This window comes from Eurosta solidaginis, chromosome 1, assembly GCF_040869045.1.
Source record: "Eurosta solidaginis isolate ZX-2024a chromosome 1, ASM4086904v1, whole genome shotgun sequence".
In the NCBI taxonomy this organism is placed as follows: Eukaryota; Metazoa; Arthropoda; class Insecta; order Diptera; family Tephritidae; genus Eurosta; species Eurosta solidaginis.
The window spans coordinates 329,317,003-329,336,808 of record NC_090319.1 but is presented as its reverse complement, the minus strand read 5'-3'; the positions used below and the strand labels follow the sequence as shown (position 1 = coordinate 329,336,808).

The 19,806-nt window shown below is 36.6% G+C and overlaps 1 protein-coding gene across 4 annotated transcripts in view; it reads left to right on the top strand.

Moving 5' to 3' along the window:
- Positions 1 to 19,806, top strand: part of LOC137237846 (endoplasmic reticulum aminopeptidase 2) — a 167,990-nt gene that overhangs the window by 125,366 nt on the left and 22,818 nt on the right. For 2 of the 4 annotated variants that reach the window (XM_067762119.1, XM_067762121.1), the window contains one exon: positions 19,499 to 19,687. The exons of 1 other annotated variant lie outside the window; for it this stretch is intronic. In XM_067762119.1, the coding sequence (XP_067618220.1) occupies positions 19,499 to 19,687 (189 nt within the window). The remainder of the gene's footprint in view (positions 1 to 19,498; positions 19,688 to 19,806) is intronic. One more of the 4 variants, XM_067762120.1, reaches the window with a different exon arrangement.

The window sequence follows — 19,806 nt, the reverse complement described above, 5'->3', positions numbered from 1 at the left end:
TTCATGTAATACACTAGACGAAAAGCCTTTCGCAACATGAAATAGCCTCAATCTAAAATAACATAATTTAAAAAAATGTTTAAGTTAAACGGTTTATTGAAAACAATACTTACATGAAGCAATAATAATACTAAAAGCTAGAAAATAATTAGGTAGTTCCTAGGTTCTACTCATCACACTCCTCATCAGTGTAGGGCGTTGATCAGACAATTAAATAAAAGCGGAGGGTGCGTGAAATTTCTAAAAATGTGAGGCATACCATAACCTTATTAAGGTTCAGTTGGTCTTATATATGACTATCAATAGAAATTTTACGCGTCCAACGAGTTTATTTAATTGTCTGATCAACGCCCTATATTGATTAGGATTGTTTTCACTAGTACCCAGAATCTACCTAATTATTTTCTAGCTTTTAGTATTATTATTGCTTCATTTAAGTATTGTTTTCAATAAAACCGTTTAACTTAAACATATATTTTAAATTATTTTGATTTCAAGTTTTTAGTCTTTATTTAATTGCCTATTATTTCTCATTCTATTTAGTTCATTTAGTGACTCATTATTACACTGACTCTTTCCTGACATTTTGTTACAATCTAAGTCCTCCAAGGACTTTACTCGACTCTGCGCCACGTATGCTTGTCCCTCCACGAAATCCAAAATATTTTGGTGTCACTTCTACCGGCCTATATGTAATATTTGTTCCAAATATTAGCCAAATCGGACATCACTTGTCACTTTCTATTCATTTATATATTAAAAAAAAATAATAATAATAAATGTAAGGCGCGATAACCTCCGAAGAGATCTAAGGCCGAGCTTCTCTTCCAATTTGCGTCGTGCTCCTCTTGATTTTCCCTACAAATTGGTCGGACGGGACCTACATGTTTTATGCCGACTCCAAACGGCATCTGCAAGGCAGATGAGTTTTCATTGAGAGCTTTTCATGGGTGAAATACACCCGGAGCGCTTCCCGAACACTGCCGAGGGGCGACTCCGCTTAGAAAAATTTTCTTCTAATTGAAAAATCTTATTTCTAAAACTTTGATTTTGCTTTGCCCGGGGTGCGAACCCAGGGCATACGGTGTGATAGGCGGTGCACGCTACCATCACACCACGGTGGCCGCCATTTATATATTATGTGTTCCAAATATGGACCACATCGGACCACGAATACGATTTTTTTGAATATTTGGATGCTTGCGCCACCTAGCGACGTTTTTTCACAGGCCGTTTTCTATTCATGTATGTATTATGTGTTCCAAATATGAGCCAAATCGGACCATAAATACGATTTTTTTGAATATCTCGATCCTTACGCCACCTAGCGGCGATTTTTTTTCATATGTCGCTTTCTATACTTGTATGTATTATGTGTTCCAAATATGAGCCAAATCAGACCACAAATACAATTTTTTTGAATATCTCGATCCTTGCGCCACCTAGCATCGATTTTTTTTCATATGTCGCTTTCTATTCATGTATGTATTATGTGTTCCAAATATGAGCCAAATCGGACCACAAATACAAGTTTTGTGAACATCTCGATCCTTGCGCCACCTAGCGGCGTTTTTTTTCACAGGCCGTTTTCTATTCATGTATGTATTATGTGTTCCAAATATGAGCCAAATCGGACCACAAATATGTGATTTTTTTAATATCTCGATCCTTGCGCCACCTAACGGCGTTTTTTTTTATAAGTCTCTTTCTATTCTTGTATATATTATGTGTTCCAAATATGAGCCAAGTCGGACCACAAATACGATTTTTTTGAATATTTCGATCCATGCGCCATCTATCGGAGTTTTTTTTCTTATTACAAAATTCGTGCCAAATAGCCAGCCTGCCAAGTCAAGCTAAATAAAACCGTTTAGAAATAAATCATGTTTCACTGCTTTTGTGCATTATTAACGATCCCAAGCTTTCGAACTGCTTACGGTACATTGTAGAGAATCACAAAAGAACTTTTTTATCACCTGCCTTTCCAATTTTTGTTAAGTTTTCGCTTTGCACACACCAAACTCCATATCAAAGCCATGATTAATTTTGTTATATCTCTATGCGGCTATAATTTTTCTAATATTTTCTACATACCCTTGAGCTTTTATCTAATAATGAAAAGCTATAAACATATAAGCTAATAACATTACCATCAAACTAATAACCGTACCTCACGTAATGCAGTTGCATTTAGTTGTTATCTATACATAAAAATGTACATCATTGGTGCACGCGTGGAAATGGAACTCCGGGATGTACAAACATTCTGCATACTTGCCACATTCATACGCATGAGGGAGAGTCTGGTAATGCAACATCGACCTCAATTAAATAAAAAGCATTAAAGGACCTTTGTGTATCTTTATTTCATTAAGTTGGCAACAGGTTTACCTTGTTAAACCACCAATGTCACCGACATGAAAGTGCATTCAAAGTGCACTGTAAGGATATGCAAATACATACATACGTACATACGTATGTTTGTAATGTCTATTAATAGCTTGTTCAGTGTACATAGTGCATAATGTATCTAAGGATAATTCCATTGCGCTTACAACTCCATATTGCAGCAATTTACAAACAGTCTTATTTTTTGGGCCGTTATATTCGTCAAGACTCTAGAGAGAATCGCACTAATTCCGAACTAGTGCATTAAGAGGTAGTACTAGTTCTAATTCAGTCCACCCACCGTGCTTTGAACTAACACTTTAAACATTGTAATGTTCTACAACAAGTGCTGCGGGGACAAATGTGATTACCAACTATCCCGTAGTACAACTAATTAGCAACAGTTCGAAGTAATTCTTTAAACTCGACATGCAAAGCTTTCATTTTGCTGGACTGTCTCCCATTTTTCCCGCATGTGGGATATGCTTACTTACAGGTTGAAAGTTTTCCATGCAAAAAAGACATACAATATCGTACAATCTTTAAAAAAATTAAGGACAAATAAAGATATTTTTTAGCCAGTCATTTCTAGCGAAACGAACGACGACTTTTAGAATTCGTATAATCGATAGAGGGGTTAATTAGGGAGCACATTGAAAACAACGGAAATATGCCTTACTTTGCAGTTTTATTTTGTCGCTTTTGATCATGCCGCACTCGTGAAGCATCGAGCACCGAAATCTCAAAGCCTAGGAAAAGTGAACAGGGAATACCTCAGGGTGGTGTCCTATTCCCGCCTCTGTTTAATTTCTACATATCAAAACTCCCTTCCCCACCTGAAGGAGTTACAATCATTTCCCATGCCGACGATTGCACGATTATTGCAACGGGACCTGGCCCTTCAATAGATTAATTAGTTTCTAAAATAAACAGCTATCTGCCCGATCTTTCCAGTTTCTTCACCCCGCGCAAACTGGCATTATCACAGACAAAATTCACGGCCACACTGTTTACGACGTGGAAGGAACAGATGACTCAAATATTGGATGTTCATCTCGATGGTGTCACGCTACCCACTGTCGGGCAATCAAATATCCTAGGGGTAACGTTCGATAATAAGAAGCCTATCAGAAGCCGATGACTTTTCGATAAAATCGATAACTTTGCGAAAACAAATAGATAAGAAGTCGATAACAGATCGATAACCTTTTAATAACAAATCGGCAGCTTTGCGATAACAATCCGATAAAAAGTCGATAACAGATCGATAACTTTTTGATGACAAATCGACAACTTTGCGATAATAAATCAGCAACAAATCAAACCGATAATATGCCGATAGCAAATTGATAGCACTCCGATAACAAATCGACAACTCCTCCATAACAAATCGATAACTTTTTGCTAAAATATGTATAACTTTTCAAATTAATCGATATTTTTTCGATAATTATCTTGGACAACAAATTGGTAACACTGTGTTAAAAATCTGATAACTTTTTGATAACAAATCGATAGATTTTCGATATCAAATTGATAACTGGAGGGTAAAAAATCGATAGCTTATCGATAACCTTAACTTACAACCATAACTCATCTATACCTCGTCGATACCACCTATAACGAGCATTTCCTTTCCTGTACTTGTTGTCTGACTTCGCTTATATCGACATCGTACATTGTGCCCCCATTATGCTACATTGTAGTGACTACACCACACTATGCTTACGCTTACACTTAGACTTTTCTTATACCCTTTATCCGGCTGACCACTCTAAAGCTCCTGTCTTTTTGCACCTATATTGGTATGTACTCGTATTGCCAAAGTTGGGGCTCTTCTACAGATATGTGAATATACTTATACCTGTTGCACCCTTTGATAAGAGTTGTTGTTGTTGTTCACGTGTACGTCTAAGTGAAAAGGCGTAATTGTACATCCAACTCAATTTAATGGGTACGCTTTGTTGCAAAAAAACATGAATACAAGAAAAAGTAATTAATACAGACAGGGAAAAAATAAATAATATAAAATGATGAGTAGTAAATATGAAGGAATATAAGGATGTGCAAAGCACATTTAATTTATGCGCAGTGCCAACATAAGGTTGTCGATGCATATTAAATGGATTTTGATACACATGAGTTAATTTAATTGACGGCCAGTAAAGGAATGAGAACGGAAGACAAACAAAGGGTGCTTAAGTGACTGTTAGTTTACATTACTTACATAATTGGCGCTTAATCGTTTAAACAGTTATGGGCATCCAACAAGATGCGCCAGTCGCTCCTTCTCTCTGCCAACCGGCGCCAATTGGTCACACCAAGGGAGTTTAAATCGTTTTCCACCTGGTCCTTCCAACGGAGTGGGGGCTGCCCTCTACCTCTGCCTCCATAGGAGGGTTTCTATAGAAAGACTTTCTTGGCCGGAGCGTCATCTTTCATTCGCATAGCATGGCCCAGCCAGCGCAGCCGCTGCGTTTTAATTCGCTGGACTATGTTGATGTCTGCGTTAAGCTCATACAGCTCATCGTTAAATCTTCTTCGGTACTCGCCATCGCCAACGCTTATAGGCCAATAAATCTTTCGAGGAACTTTTCTCACGAACACTCCCAGAGCCGTTTCATCTGATGTTGTCATCGTCCATGCTTCTGCACCATATAGCAGGACGGGAACGATAAGTGACTTGTAGAGTATGATTTTCGTTTGACGAGAGAGGACTTTACTTTTTATTATTACAATTATTATTATATGCTCTTTTCTCATTCTAACGCATATTCCAATACATGGTAATTATTGTTTCATTGGCTGGCAACCCAATTCAAGGGAATCGTTCACCGAGCTCTCTTCTTTTGTTCGTTATCGAGTGATAAACGTTTTTGGCTCTACTGCTTGAGAGCTTTAGAGGGGGTGAAAACGAATTAATAGGAAGAAGCAACCTTACTTCGTAAGAAACTAGACTTTTTTTACATAAGCCTTTAAATCTTAATTCTCATCAGTCATGACTTTACTTATTCACAAATCCTTGATTTCGCTTCATACGAATTTCAGTTAGTGCATTTTTTTTTAGTCTCATAATTTATGTTTTGTTTATGTTAATTTAAACAAGCTACAAGTACACAAGCACTCATACATTAGAGCATTCTTGTATACACCACTTAGTCTAATGAACGAGGTGTGTTAGCTGAGCTTTAGGAGTTTAGTTGCAAATAGGAAAATATCGGCTTGCTTTTGCGTCTATTTGAAAGTACGATAAGACACTCGACACCATCCCTATCGGAAATCTCAGTAGTAGAACTAAGCAGCTCAGGCGCCAACTATTACAAGGTTAAAATATACTAGCCGGGCCCGTGCGCATCTTGCACAATAAATATAAAAGTCTCATATCAAATATCAACAGAAATCAGCTATTCTATCAATTAATCATCTATCAATAAAAACTTGCGTGCGCTTTCGCTGCCATCTGACGAATGTTAGCAACTGCCGGTAATGCAGTGTTAGTTCTAATCAAATATTCACAATAGTGCCATAGTACAAAAAGATTTATTTGTGTGCTCACAATCGCTTATTTTTAACAAATTAAAAAAAAATAAATAAATGTAAGGCGCGATAACCTCCGAAGAGATCTAAGGCCGAGCTTCTCTTCCAATTTGCGTCGTGCTCCTCTTGATTTTTCCCTACAAATTGGCCGGACGGGACCTACATGTTTTTATGCCTACTCCGAACGGCATCTGCAAGGCAGATGAGTTTTCACTGAGAGCTTTTCATGGCAGAAATACAATCGGAGCGCTTGCCAGACACTGCCGAGGGGTGACCCCGCTTAGAAAAATTTTCTTCTAATTGAAAAATCTTATTTCTAAAATTTTGATGTTGCTTTGCCCGGGAGTTGAAATTATTTTAATAAAATATAGCCAAACAAAAGCACTACGACCCACAATGCCTAAAGCTCGCTAATAGCACGAATTTCCATCTTTGCAAACAAAACTTTGTTTATAGATTTGGATTCCAAATAAGGGCGAAATCGGGACCTGCACATAAAAACAGCAATTAAAAATAATATATAAGATTAAGCGAAAGAGATAGATATATGTGGCACGCCAAGAACTGCAATTTAAGAGTTCGCTCAAAGAGCACCCTATTTTTTTATTAAGTTTTTCATAAACTTCCTCTTCACGTCAAAATGTTTTGAATTTATGCGCTCATAGAGCGTTCTTCAAACAAATTATAAAAAAGGGATTTTCTAGAAATTTGTTTCAATAGAGCGTTTCTCAAATGGCACCTGAGATTGGGTGTTATCCACCCAGTAGTTGAAATGTGAATGTTTGAATGTCTAGACCCGTGGCTATGTAACTGAATCACGACAGAAACGGTTTAAATGGAATCTTGCACGTAGATGGGTAGCTAATAGTATGGAGAGATCGGCTGGCAATTTTTTTTTTATTTTAATGGGGAGTCCTATGCCCCATTGGAGCAATAAATTTTGAATAATTTTCGAATCGTTTTGTGACTCTATCACGACAGAAGGCCTGAACAGATTTGAATGCAATTTGATACAGAGATAAACGATGGTGTGGGAGCAGCTGCTGCCTATGTTTTTTTTTTTATAGAAGAACGGGTAAGGTTCTACGCCCCCTTGGTAACAGTAATTTTCTAATTATTTTTAGCCATTATAGCTTTAAGCACAAAGCTTTATAAAGGTATAACAATTTTGGGAAATCTTGTAGAGATTCTTCCCCGCTCTGCCCTCTGGAACAGTATTATTAAATTAATTGTATCCTATACCATTAATATATTCCAGCATCCCTGGAAGCTTTTTATAAATTTCTATAACCCTGAATGTATTTCCCTCAGACCTTTGGTATATCAATGTTGGCAGCCATAATTTCGAAAAAGAAAAGAACTTCGTATATTTGGGAATCAGCATTAACACAAACAACAACGTCAGTCTAGAAATCTAGCGAAGAATCACTCTTGTCAAAAATTTACACTTTGGACTGAGTAGGTAATTGACAAGTAAACTGCTCTCTAGGCAAATAAACATCTTGCTCTACAAATCACTTATCTTATGCTCCGGCCAAAAAAGAACCAGCATACGAAACAGGGGAAGAGGGTGGCCATCACTCTACTGCAAGGACTATGTAGAAAACGGTTTAAATTCCCATGGTGAGGCCAATTGGCATCAGTTAAAGAAAAATGCAAGGCGCGATAAGCACGCTACCGCCACACCATTGGCGCCTGTTAGCCCAACCGCTTGAACGGCTAAGACCTCATAAATTATGGAAAAATAGCTGTGTCACATCTGGGATAATTCTATGATCACTGTTTTAAGGATCAAATAGGAAATTTCTCTTTTCCTGTACTATTTCGGCATTCTTTTTGGACCATTTCGAAATCAATTCAGACCTTTTTCTGGATTGTTTAAATATCTTTTCGATACACTTTCGGAATAATTTCGAGATTGATAATGCCATAATATCGAATTGTTTTCTGAATTGATTCAGGAATATTTCAAGATAATTTCAACCATTACTGGACTATCCCAGGATCTTTATAGGACTGTTTACTGGAGAATTTTAGGGCTTTTTCGGGATAAATTCAAGACACTCGCGCTTTAACAAAAAAAAATACCTTCTTGAGTATTAAGCCAAGGCCAAACTAAGCAACGCGACATGTAGCGGCAGCGCCACTTCACCTTTTTGCCTATTTGGTCAACATTGAATTATTCCACAAGAATATATGCAAATGATATTTTGCGGCATAGTGTAGTGTAGCTCAGTGTGTTCTAAGCTTAAACTATTCTTTAGTAATTTGGCTCAGCCGTTCTAGCGTGATTGAGTCACAAAGGCAACATTTAGTCAGCTCGACATCGAAACATCCATATATACACACATCCTAACTTTAACGTTTATAATATATGTACTAGCGATCCTGGTAGTCGTTTTACTGCCCGAAAAATGGTCTGTCTACATTGTAAAGTGGCCCTCTCTTCCCACTATCACTCCCACACTCATCTTTTCTACCTTCCATATATAATTCTTATTCTTAATACCATAATCTTCATAAACTTCTCAATTCTTTTTCTACATCCCACTTACGCTCACACTCCCACTACTAAATCGATTCCTATTCCCACTTCCACTCCGATATGTGGAGTTACAGAGCACGACCTTTAACTTTCACAAACTTGCACGTTTTTCTGCCAATTCTCAAAACTCAATAGCCACACCTCATAGTTATATTTTAAACAAATCCATACACACAAAAATGACTCGCATTGCATACATACATATTGATGAGTTAGTGTAAACTTATACTAAATTATTGTAAATAAATATTTTTAAGTATTTATATAAACATTGCTTTTAATTTACTTTAATGCAATATTTTTTTGCTAATCAATTGCAAAAATATTCTATATATATTTCTGTTTATATTTACTTATATATTTTTTGAACACAACAAAAATCTTTTAAAAACAACGTATAAATAACGATTTGACTTTAATGCTTGTTTGATTGGTTAAAAATGTGAGTAAAAGTTTTCAAAGAAGTACTGATCTATTGCGAAAACCCCTATAACCTTTATAGTTTTTCCTCTTACTATAAAAATTCATTTATAATCTTAACTAAAAACGGCATGTTGGTGTGAACTAGACAAATAAGGAAATAAAAGATTATGTTTCCCAAGTTTTAGTATCATTTTAATAAACAACTTTTACCCTTAAAACTAGAAGTCCCTAGCTTAGTACCTTACTATTTGGGAAATGTTTTAAAGTCGACAGTTAATTTTTTATTTTATTAACATTTTTTTTGAATTTATTATTTCGTTGGCCCTTACACTTAGTGTGAAGTGCATGCTAGTTTGAAGCTTTGGCAAATAAATTTAAGCAAAGTTTGTTTCTTTCTTTCTTCTCTACAACTTTTTATACCAATTTAGCTAAATACCTAAGGTTAATATTATATAATACTAGCAGACCCGGCAGACGTTGTTCTGTCCTAAATTTGGCCTATATGCATACATTTTAATAAGTTTTTTCCGTCTAACTCTAGCCTCCCCCCCCCCCCCCCCTCCCCTCTTCACTTTTTCCTTATCCTTTTATTCACTCCTCCCTCCGTCTTTTTCGCTTCATCTATCTCCATCTTCGTCTCTTTCTATCCCTTTGTCTGTCTCCTCCTTCTATGTTTTCTCTTCTCTCAAGTTCTTCTCTTTCTTCTTCATCCCTTATTGCCTGTCCCAGAGGGTGGTATGTATTTTGTTCTAGTCCCTGTCCCAGTTCCACTCCGATTCTCAGTCCCAGTCCGACTGCGAGTCTCAGTCCCAGTCCGTTTCCGGTCTACTTCCCGGGAAAAAGGGTCGGAAATACTAATATAGGCAAATTTATATACCAAATTTCAGGCAAATCGCATAAGACGTATGTAAATAGGTATTTGGGTATTATTAATTCATGTCCTTATTTGGGCTTCGCATGCAGTTTCGTCAGGTTGATGCGACTAAATCGAATATCACAATGAAAATTACTTTAGGGCTCTCAGCAACGGCTTTTATTTGATATCCATATTACCCACACATTCCAGGGGTACCCGGGTCCATTTTTCGGCCTATAACTCTACACCCAATCGATCGCAACCAAAGCTATACAATAACCACCGCGTGAGGTATACGCAACTTGTGTGAAAGCCTGAACAAAATCGACCGACGCATCTTTTCAAACACCGGCGACCAACTAACACACATTCTAGCCTTTCTTTTTATATATGTGACCCGGCAGAAGAGCAAAAACGTTCTGAAGAAATGCATTGTTTATCTTTAACAGCTGTTTCTCCAAAATTCTAATTTGAGTCATAAGCCACCTTTCCATTGACCGGGTCACATATATAGATTTTTATTTTTCACACTTCACTATAATATTAAAACGAAGTGCAGATATTCGTTGCTTTTGAAATTCGGCTTAAAAATTACACACGTAACAACTAAAGAACTTTACTGAATTAAAAAAAATGTCTTAGTACTTCTAAGCCGAGGGCCCTCTCAGAAACCCCGGGCACGGGGTAATCCCCCCATTCTCCTCCCCCCAAGGCCTGGTGATGTGCATTAATGATACATTTTATTAATGCATATAAACATTAAAAAAAAAATGCAATAAAATAATATTGCGACTATAAACTGAGATATAACCTATCCAATATTTCAAGTTAGATTAAACTACACACGGGGTGCAAAACAAATTTAAAATCGGTTCAGTAGTTTAGGAGTCCATCGCGGACAAACAATGTGACACTTCCCACTATCACTCCCACACTCATCTTTTCTACCTTCCATATATAATTCTTATTCTTAATACCATAATCTTCATAAACTTCTCAATTCTTTTTCTACATCCCACTTACGCTCACACTCCCACTACTAAATCGATTCCTATTCCCACTTCCACTCCGATATGTGGAGTTACAGAGCACGACCTTTAACTTTCACAAACTTGCACGTTTTTCTGCCAATTCTCAAAACTCAATAGCCACACCTCATAGTTATATTTTAAACAAATCCATACACACAAAAATGACTCGCATTGCATACATACATATTGATGAGTTAGTGTAAACTTATACTAAATTATTGTAAATAAATATTTTTAAGTATTTATATAAACATTGCTTTTAATTTACTTTAATGCAATATTTTTTTGCTAATCAATTGCAAAAATATTCTATATATATTTCTGTTTATATTTACTTATATATATTTTGAACACAACAAAAATCTTTTAAAAACAACGTATAAATAACGATTTGACTTTAATGCTTGTTTGATTGGTTAAAAATGTGAGTAAAAGTTTTCAAAGAAGTACTTATCTATTGCGAAAACCCCTATAACCTTTATAGTTTTTCCTCTTACTATAAAAATTCATTTATAATCTTAACTAAAAACGGCATGTTGGTGTGAACTAGACAAATAAGGAAATAAAAGATTATGTTTCCCAAGTTTTAGTATCATTTTAATAAACAACTTTTACCCTTAAAACTAGAAGTCCCTAGCTTAGTACCTTACTATTTGGGAAATGTTTTAAAGTCGACAGTTAATTTTTTATTTTATTAACATTTTTTTTGAATTTATTATTTCGTTGGCCCTTACACTTAGTGTGAAGTGCATGCTAGTTTGAAGCTTTGGCAAATAAATTTAAGCAAAGTTTGTTTCTTTCTTTCTTCTCTACAACTTTTTATACCAATTTAGCTAAATACCTAAGGTTAATATTATATAATACTAGCAGACCCGGCAGACGTTGTTCTGCCCTAAATTTGGCCTATATGCATACATTTTAATAAGTTTTTTCCGTCTAACTCTAGCCTCCCCCCCCCCCCCCCCCTCCCCTCTTCACTTTTTCCTTATCCTTTTATTCACTCCTCCCTCCGTCTTTTTCGCTTCATCTATCTCCATCTTCGTCTCTTTCTATCCCTTTGTCTGTCTCCTCCTTCTATGTTTTCTCTTCTCTCAAGTTCTTCTCTTTCTTCTTCATCCCTTATTGCCTGTCCCAGAGGGTGGTATGTATTTTGTTCTAGTCCCTGTCCCAGTTCCACTCCGATTCTCAGTCCCAGTCCGACTGCGAGTCTCAGTCCCAGTCCGTTTCCGGTCTACTTCCCGGGAAAAAGGGTCGGAAATACTAATATAGGCAAATTTATATACCAAATTTCAGGCAAATCGCATAAGACGTATGTAAATAGGTATTTGGGTATTATTAATTCATGTCCTTATTTGGGCTTCGCATGCAGTTTCGTCAGGTTGATGCGACTAAATCGAATATCACAATGAAAATTACTTTAGGGCTCTCAGCAACGGCTTTTATTTGATATCCATATTACCCACACATTCCAGGGGTACCCGGGTCCATTTTTCGGCCTATAACTCTACACCCAATCGATCGCAAGCAAAGCTATACAATAACCACCGCGTGAGGTATACGCAACTTGTGTGAAAGCCTGAACAAAATCGACCGACGCATCTTTTCAAACACCGGCGACCAACTAACACACATTCTAGCCTTTCTTTTTATATATGTGACCCGGCAGAAGAGCAAAAACGTTCTGAAGAAATGCATTGTTTATCTTTAACAGCTGTTTCTCCAAAATTCTAATTTGAGTCATAAGCCACCTTTCCATTGACCGGGTCACATATATAGATTTTTATTTTTCACACTTCACTATAATATTAAAACGAAGTGCAGATATTCGTTGCTTTTGAAATTCGGCTTAAAAATTACACACGTAACAACTAAAGAACTTTACTGAATTAAAAAAAATGTCTTAGTACTTCTAAGCCGAGGGCCCTCTCAGAAACCCCGGGCACGGGGTAATCCCCCCATTCTCCTCCCCCCAAGGCCTGGTGATGTGCATTGATGATACATTTTATTAATGCATATAAACATTAAAAAAAAAATGCAATAAAATAATATTGCGACTATAAACTGAGATATAACCTATCCAATATTTCAAGTCAAGATCAAACTACACACGGGGTGCAAAACAAATTTAAAATCGGTTCAGTAGTTTAGGAGTCCATCGCGGACAAACAATGTGACACGTGATTTTTATATATAATAGTTCTGAGTATCTTAATGTGCATAATTTGTTGAGATCGGACCCATTCAAACAATCATACACACAAACACAGTTTAATGGATCACTGCGATTGATCTCTTTTGTCTTTATTGAGGTATAATTTATCCCCTCTAGTCCCTTTTTGGAACAGTTGTGATACGTCAGTTTTAAACCTATATAGCAAATTTTAGGAAACAATAAAAAAAAAAAAAAACGAAACGAAAAAGGTAGAATAAAAAAATTAAGTGGATATGAAACGAGTTATTTCATAAATATCCGGAGTTGCATAGAGAGCCTAATATACCAGCAACCCAGGTTTCATTATCGCAGGGTTTGTTTTTGTTATAATTTTTCTACAATACCAATACTAAAATGAAAATAAAAATATTGTATTAAAGTTAAAAAATAAAATTATAAAATCGGTAAGAATTCCTGAATGGATAGAAATAGGACTTATTCGACAGTACTCGTAGGTGAAGAAAGCGTATCTGTCCGATAGCACCCGTTGAGGTACAAAGAGGATCTGCCCGTCGGATCATTAACACTTGCCTTACGGCGCTTCAGTTTTCAAATCATGGGCTAAGCTTTAAATCTCTCCTTACCTTCTTTGTCATCTATTATTGATTCTTATTTTGGAGATGCTTTCATTTTCAATTAACATAACCATTAGTGATAAATTGACTCATCTTCTGATTGGATCGGGAAAAATACTCTATCACTGCACCAGTAAAATTTATATTTATATTTTAATTTTATAACTTTTCCGCCTTCGTATTATTCTTTCGAAGTCAATACGAGTCTTTTGACACAAGAAAGCGTCCTAGCAATTAGAGTATAATTTTACTACCATTGGGGTTGAAAATACGACTGGACCCTATTTGAGTCCTTATTTCTACGAAAAGGGGATAGTCATCATATGTTCCCATATGGGAATAAAATGGATTGGTCCTATTGTTCTTTTTTGGGTATAAATGGGTATAATTAGTCTCTTCATAAGACATGCTCAAACAAAAGGAAACAGTTCAACTCATACAAAGAGATCAAAACTAGCATTAGTCGCATACTTTTTTGCAGGGATCATTATAAATAAATTTTTGAGCTTTTTGGAGTCGTATTGCAGAATTTGCTAAGAATTTATTTGATTAGTTAGACTATAACTTTAATGTGTTCAATGAATTGCATTTTAAAATCTTTTTGAGATTCTGTTTAGCATAACAAGTGAGCATTTTTCCAGACTCAATTTTCTGCGTAAATGGTGGGTACATAGCTGATGTAGCAAAACAAACGACCTTTAATGCATGAGACGTTGTTCTGCCCTAACTTTGGTCTATCTGCATAACTTTTAAGAAGTTTTAAACTCTTACTCTCCCTCCCCACTCTCCGTCATTTCCATATCTTTTTATTCACTCCTTTCGCTACATTTCTAATTCTCTGCATATTTTTCTCCAACTCCGTCTTTTCTGTTACTACTTTTCTGTCTAAATCTCTCTACTTCCCCTCTCCTGGTCCATATTTCCCTATTTCTCTACCTTTGTCTAACTCTATCTCTTTCTCAGTCTCTTTCTCCTTCCCTTTTTTTCATCTTTCTAGTTCTCCTTATTTTTCTCCCAGTCTCAGTCCAAGTATTAGTCCTAGTCCTAGTCCCAGTCCAGTCCCAGTCCCAGTCCAGTCCCAGCCCGAGTTTCTGAAATACGGGTATCATACAAAAAACACTTCTCAGTTGACATATGTATTACCATAGTATCCCTGCAAAAATTGTTGGATCATGTGGTCCACTTGAGTACTTAACATTATACTCCACTGTAATGCAGCAATGGACCAACTCATGTTTCTACACGAACATATTGTAAGCCGATCATTGCTCGTTTTTAACGATTGTAATCACTACACGATGTTTATTGGACTGTGGGTACTCCATGGATTACTCTGATGTAATGCGGAGCTGGAGTATATGGTCCGGTCCTAGGACATCGCAATGTTAATTGGACCATATTTTTTATATGAATTGTGGTTAATTTTGGAGCACTCGCTTGGTCCATAGCGAGTAGCATGCATGGAGTACTCGCGATTTTTGCAGGGATGTAGGTGTAGTAACTGATGTAATCCATGGCCGTCATTTATTGAAGTCATAATAAATGGAGAATGTGTGTAAAGAATCCAAACAATTTTTGTTTGACCTAGTGAAATGAGCTTATATGGACTTATTCGGTGCCCCATATGAAACATATAACAAACCATGGATTCCAAATTTCGTATGTAAAAGTTGTGTTTAAAAAAAGATACTCATTTCAAGTACCAAACTCCTTTCATATGGCGTGAACCGTCGGATCATCACGGCGACTAAATTATTTCCAAAACGGAATTCTAAAAAGGTGAAAACTGGGATTTTCGAGGGTCAACGGATTAGAAAACTAATTTGTGATCCATAGTTCACTAGCCGCATGAAAGCACCTGAAAAACCACCATGTGACGAGTTCGTTTGGGTTTGGAAACAGGAAGTTACCTAACTTATCTGAGCATACAGACCAACTGAACATATCATAAGCATAAGTATCAAAATGCACTTTCTCCATAGCCATTTGGAAAAGATAATCTCTTAAAAGACAATTTTTCTAACTGTAATTGATACGGCCGCCGTGGTGTGATGTTAGCGTGCTCCGCCATTTACACCGAAGATCCTGGGTTCACGCCCCGGGAAAAGCAACATCAAAATTTTAGAAACAAGTTTTTTCAATTAGAAGAATATTTTCCTAAGAGGGGTCGCCCTTCGACAGTGTTTGGCAAGCACTCCGAGTGTATTACTGCCATGAAAAGCTCTCAGTGAAAGCCCATCTGTCTTGCAGATGCCACTCGGAGTCGTAATAAAACAAGTAGGTTCTGTGGCGCCAATTTGTAGGTAAAATTAAAAGGAGCTCGACGCAAATTGGAAGAGAAGCTCGGCCTTAAATTGATTATAATGAAGTTTATTTATAAAAAAAATTATTTTATTGCTGGTAGGAAAAATTTAAATTAGGGTAAATTGTGCTTTAACAATTATGCATAAAATCGCATGCAACAGAACTTGTGTCGACCAGTGTAATATCTGATAAGATTATACCACACTTGTTGTTGAAACAAATTTCTAATTCTATAGATTATTTAAAGTGGGTTGTGTGCTTGTCTACCGTGTCAGGGGCTTCACATCTTAATACCGATATAAGTTACGTCAAATAAACACTTCATACACTGAGAGAGTGCCAAATTTTAGTTGTATCAATAAAGAATCAGTTCTCAAATACTTAAGTGCATTTTGATAAAGTCTTATTTATATAATAAATAAATCTATTGTAACTATTATAAGGCAGAAGATTAAAGTTCGAATTTCCCTTCGGTCAACGAAAAGATTCAAGATTATTATTATAATTGTTTTTTTTTTTGTTATAATGACGTGTTTACAAATTTAACCCTCCTTTTTTCATTTTCGATATTTTAACAAAAAGCTTCTAGGTATTTTGTAGGTGACACAATGCGAACCAAACTCAAAAACGCTTTCGAAATAGTTGGAAAATTTGAGGATACCCTGCAAAATCGTTGGATCATGTCGTCCACTTGTCATACTGGAGCACTCCATGGATTACTCTGATGTAATGCTGAACTGGAGTATATGGTTCAGTCCTAGGACATCGCAATGTTAATTGGACCATATTTTTTGTATGAATTGTGGTTAATTTTGGAGCACTCGCTTGGTACATAGCGAGTACTCCATACATGCATGCATGAAGTTGAATGGAAATATAAAACGCTCTTTGGAAAAAAATTAAAAAAAAAATCTTTACAATTTTTGGGAGACCTACGTACTTTGCGGGACTTACATCGATTGGGCTACAAAACTGCATACTCAATAAAAGTCAAATTTCTCAACTTTTCAAAATTTTTCGAAAACGTCTTTGAGGTTGGACTTCAGTTACGAAGGTCTCAGACATTTTTTTTTAAAATGTCATAAAAATTGTCACTGCTATTTTTCTGTTCGCTGCTGTCAGTGCATGTAAAACCTTTTAAAAAGAAAGCTTAGTTATAAAAGTGCACTACATATTTATTTTCTTTGTTAGAATGTGAAAGACAAATATAAATTTAGCTTAGCCTCAATTTGATTTGATTAAATTTTGTTTTATTTCTGGTATATTTTCAATAATTTATGTTTTTATAAATATATGTACCCACACCAACCAGCTGTTTAAGTCTTTGGTAAAATGGTATTCATTATAGCAGTTTAAAAACTTTTCTTTTTTCCTTTATGTTAAATATCTCGAAATATTGTTCTTTGAAGTATAAAATGCTACAAGTACTGCAAAGATTTTTGGAAGCTGTATTTGTTTTAATAAAACTAAAAGAAGGAAAAAAATTTAAACACTTTCTTTACAGAAGTGAATCAAACTGCAACAGAAACTTTCAAAATCGAAGTTCAACAACATAATATCTGTGTTTAAGGACAAATTTTCTGCTGCTTTGTGATCATTTAATACGAAGGAAGTGTTGAAAGGCAAGTCTCTACAAAACTGTGCGCAAGATGCCTTACTTTTCGTATATGTATTCGTCTCCCTTTGGCATCAGCAAATTGTTGTAAATTTCAAGCCTTGAGCTTAGCGGACATCTCGTCCTCCTAGCGGATCTTTCACTCCCTTTAGTTCACACTGTATCGGTGCTCTCAACTATGCGTTAGGTTTCAAGTTTGTAATTCAGTGTCAAGCCTCTTAAATTCAGGTCCCCTTCCGTGATATTTTCTTAAACCTTGATCCTCTTGCCCTTTTGATTTAAGGCTTTCGAGGTCCGTTCAAAACTTGCCCCCTTTTTTCGTGTGACGATTTTATCTTCCGGACTTCTTTCGGAGGGTTGGAACCGCTTCCTCTTGCCACCGCAAACTCGCGATATTGGCGCACACTTACTTATTTACACCATTGTACCACCCGCCGAATCAAAGGTTTAGAGTGGCTAATTGGTTCTTCCTGTAAGCGCCATTTCTACCAATATCCACTTTCAGTCAGTGACTGCTTCGCCACATCTCTCATCTTCTAGAAAAACTCTTGAACTGCCTACGAGCTACATCTATTGGCCTATTTCAAACGCTCACTCTCCAGGTCTGTTTGGTCCACAGCTGCTCCCAAGCATTGGACAATTTGTGCTACAAAGTACTACGAAAGAGCTCTCTTACTCCGTTTGACTTCGCCTACCGTTCCATGGCTTGCAGCGCTTTTGGCTTCGTTGGCTTGCAATTCCGTTCTCCCTCTCTCATTCTCATTATTAACATACGATTTTACGTTGTTCATCTCGTTTGCATGACCACCTGCCTGGCAAATCGGGCTCAGCGGTCTTGTATTAAATATGAAGAAGAAACCCGTCCGCCATAGTTGTGCCCCTTCCTTTGGTAAGGCCATCGTAACTTCCCGAGGTGATCCCAGTTTAAGGAGGGCTCCATTGAAACACAGCGGAATATATCCCCTGGCTGCAAGCCATCCAGTAGACACTGTCCATATAACACTCTAGATAGGGGGGTTGGGAGTTCTTAGTCACTAAAATTCCACCACCTTCCTCTGGAGTGGAACGGCATAGATGCAAGCCCCCAAACCTCTCAGCTAGATAGTCGTGTGCTATGGCGCTTGGCTAAGCACTCACGACATCGGCAACGCGCCCAATGAAAGGTTAGGTTAAGTTGAACTTGCCAGTCAATAAAGAATTCACATACACTGAATGTGTCAATAGTGTTACCAAAATTTGTTTGAAAACCCCCAATCAGGACCATCTCGGGAACGATTTAATGTGAGCATATTTAACCTTCTAGGACATCCCTCCCCCACCCCCTAGTTCCATGGAATTTGGAGTCGTCAGAGCTTTGGCTGCTCAAAAAATAGGATTCACCACAGGCGAGGTTGACAATTTGGTTGGGTTGAGCTATAAACTGCGCTGGAAGGGTTGGGTATTTTAGTCGCCTCTTACTACAGGCATAGCTGCCGCGGGTATAGTCTAAGCCCTCTAACCAACTGGGGTAACATTTTTCTATTCTTGCTGCATTGCCACGGTGTGTTAGTTTTCAAGTTTCTAGCCCAATGAGAACATATCGATTCCAAGATTTCCCAATGTTGTACTGCCATTTGCGGCCAAACATGAAACCGACCAATAGAAAGTGAAACTCTACAAACTTTTGTAAACAAAAATACTTACGTTGTTTTTACATAGAACAATATTTCGAGCCAAATTATAGTAAGGCAAAAAATTTAATTATACCATAAACATACATACATAGATATGATTTAGTCAATCAAAAATTTCAATATGTAAAAAAACATTGTGATTACTTAGTTGTAATGTTATATGTATACGTGTGCAATGTAATCCGAACTCCTTAATACAAATAGACTATTATGAATTTATTATTTACTAACAAAATTTTAAGAAAAATAGAAAAAATCGTCAAAGAGTGCATTTATCTAATTCGAATACTTCATCATCCAACATTTTTCCACTTTCTTTTTGTTTTCTTATCATTTTAGATTGTTCATGCGCTGGTAAATTTTCACCGGGTTATGAATCGGATGAAGAGAATGACACCCAACCATTCAATCCGATTGCAACAAACGGCGAGGCATATCCATGGTTGGAATTGGCGTTGCCAACATTTGCGCGTCCCTTGCGTTATATGGTCACAATACATCCCAATCTAACAACGTTGGATGTAAAAGGTAAATACCTACATATGAAAAAGAAATAAAAAAAATACTACAGAAATGTGGAGTGCATTTTAAAGCACTCGAAAAACTTTTTACTTACTCGTTCAAAATAAAATTAGCTTCTTCAACCA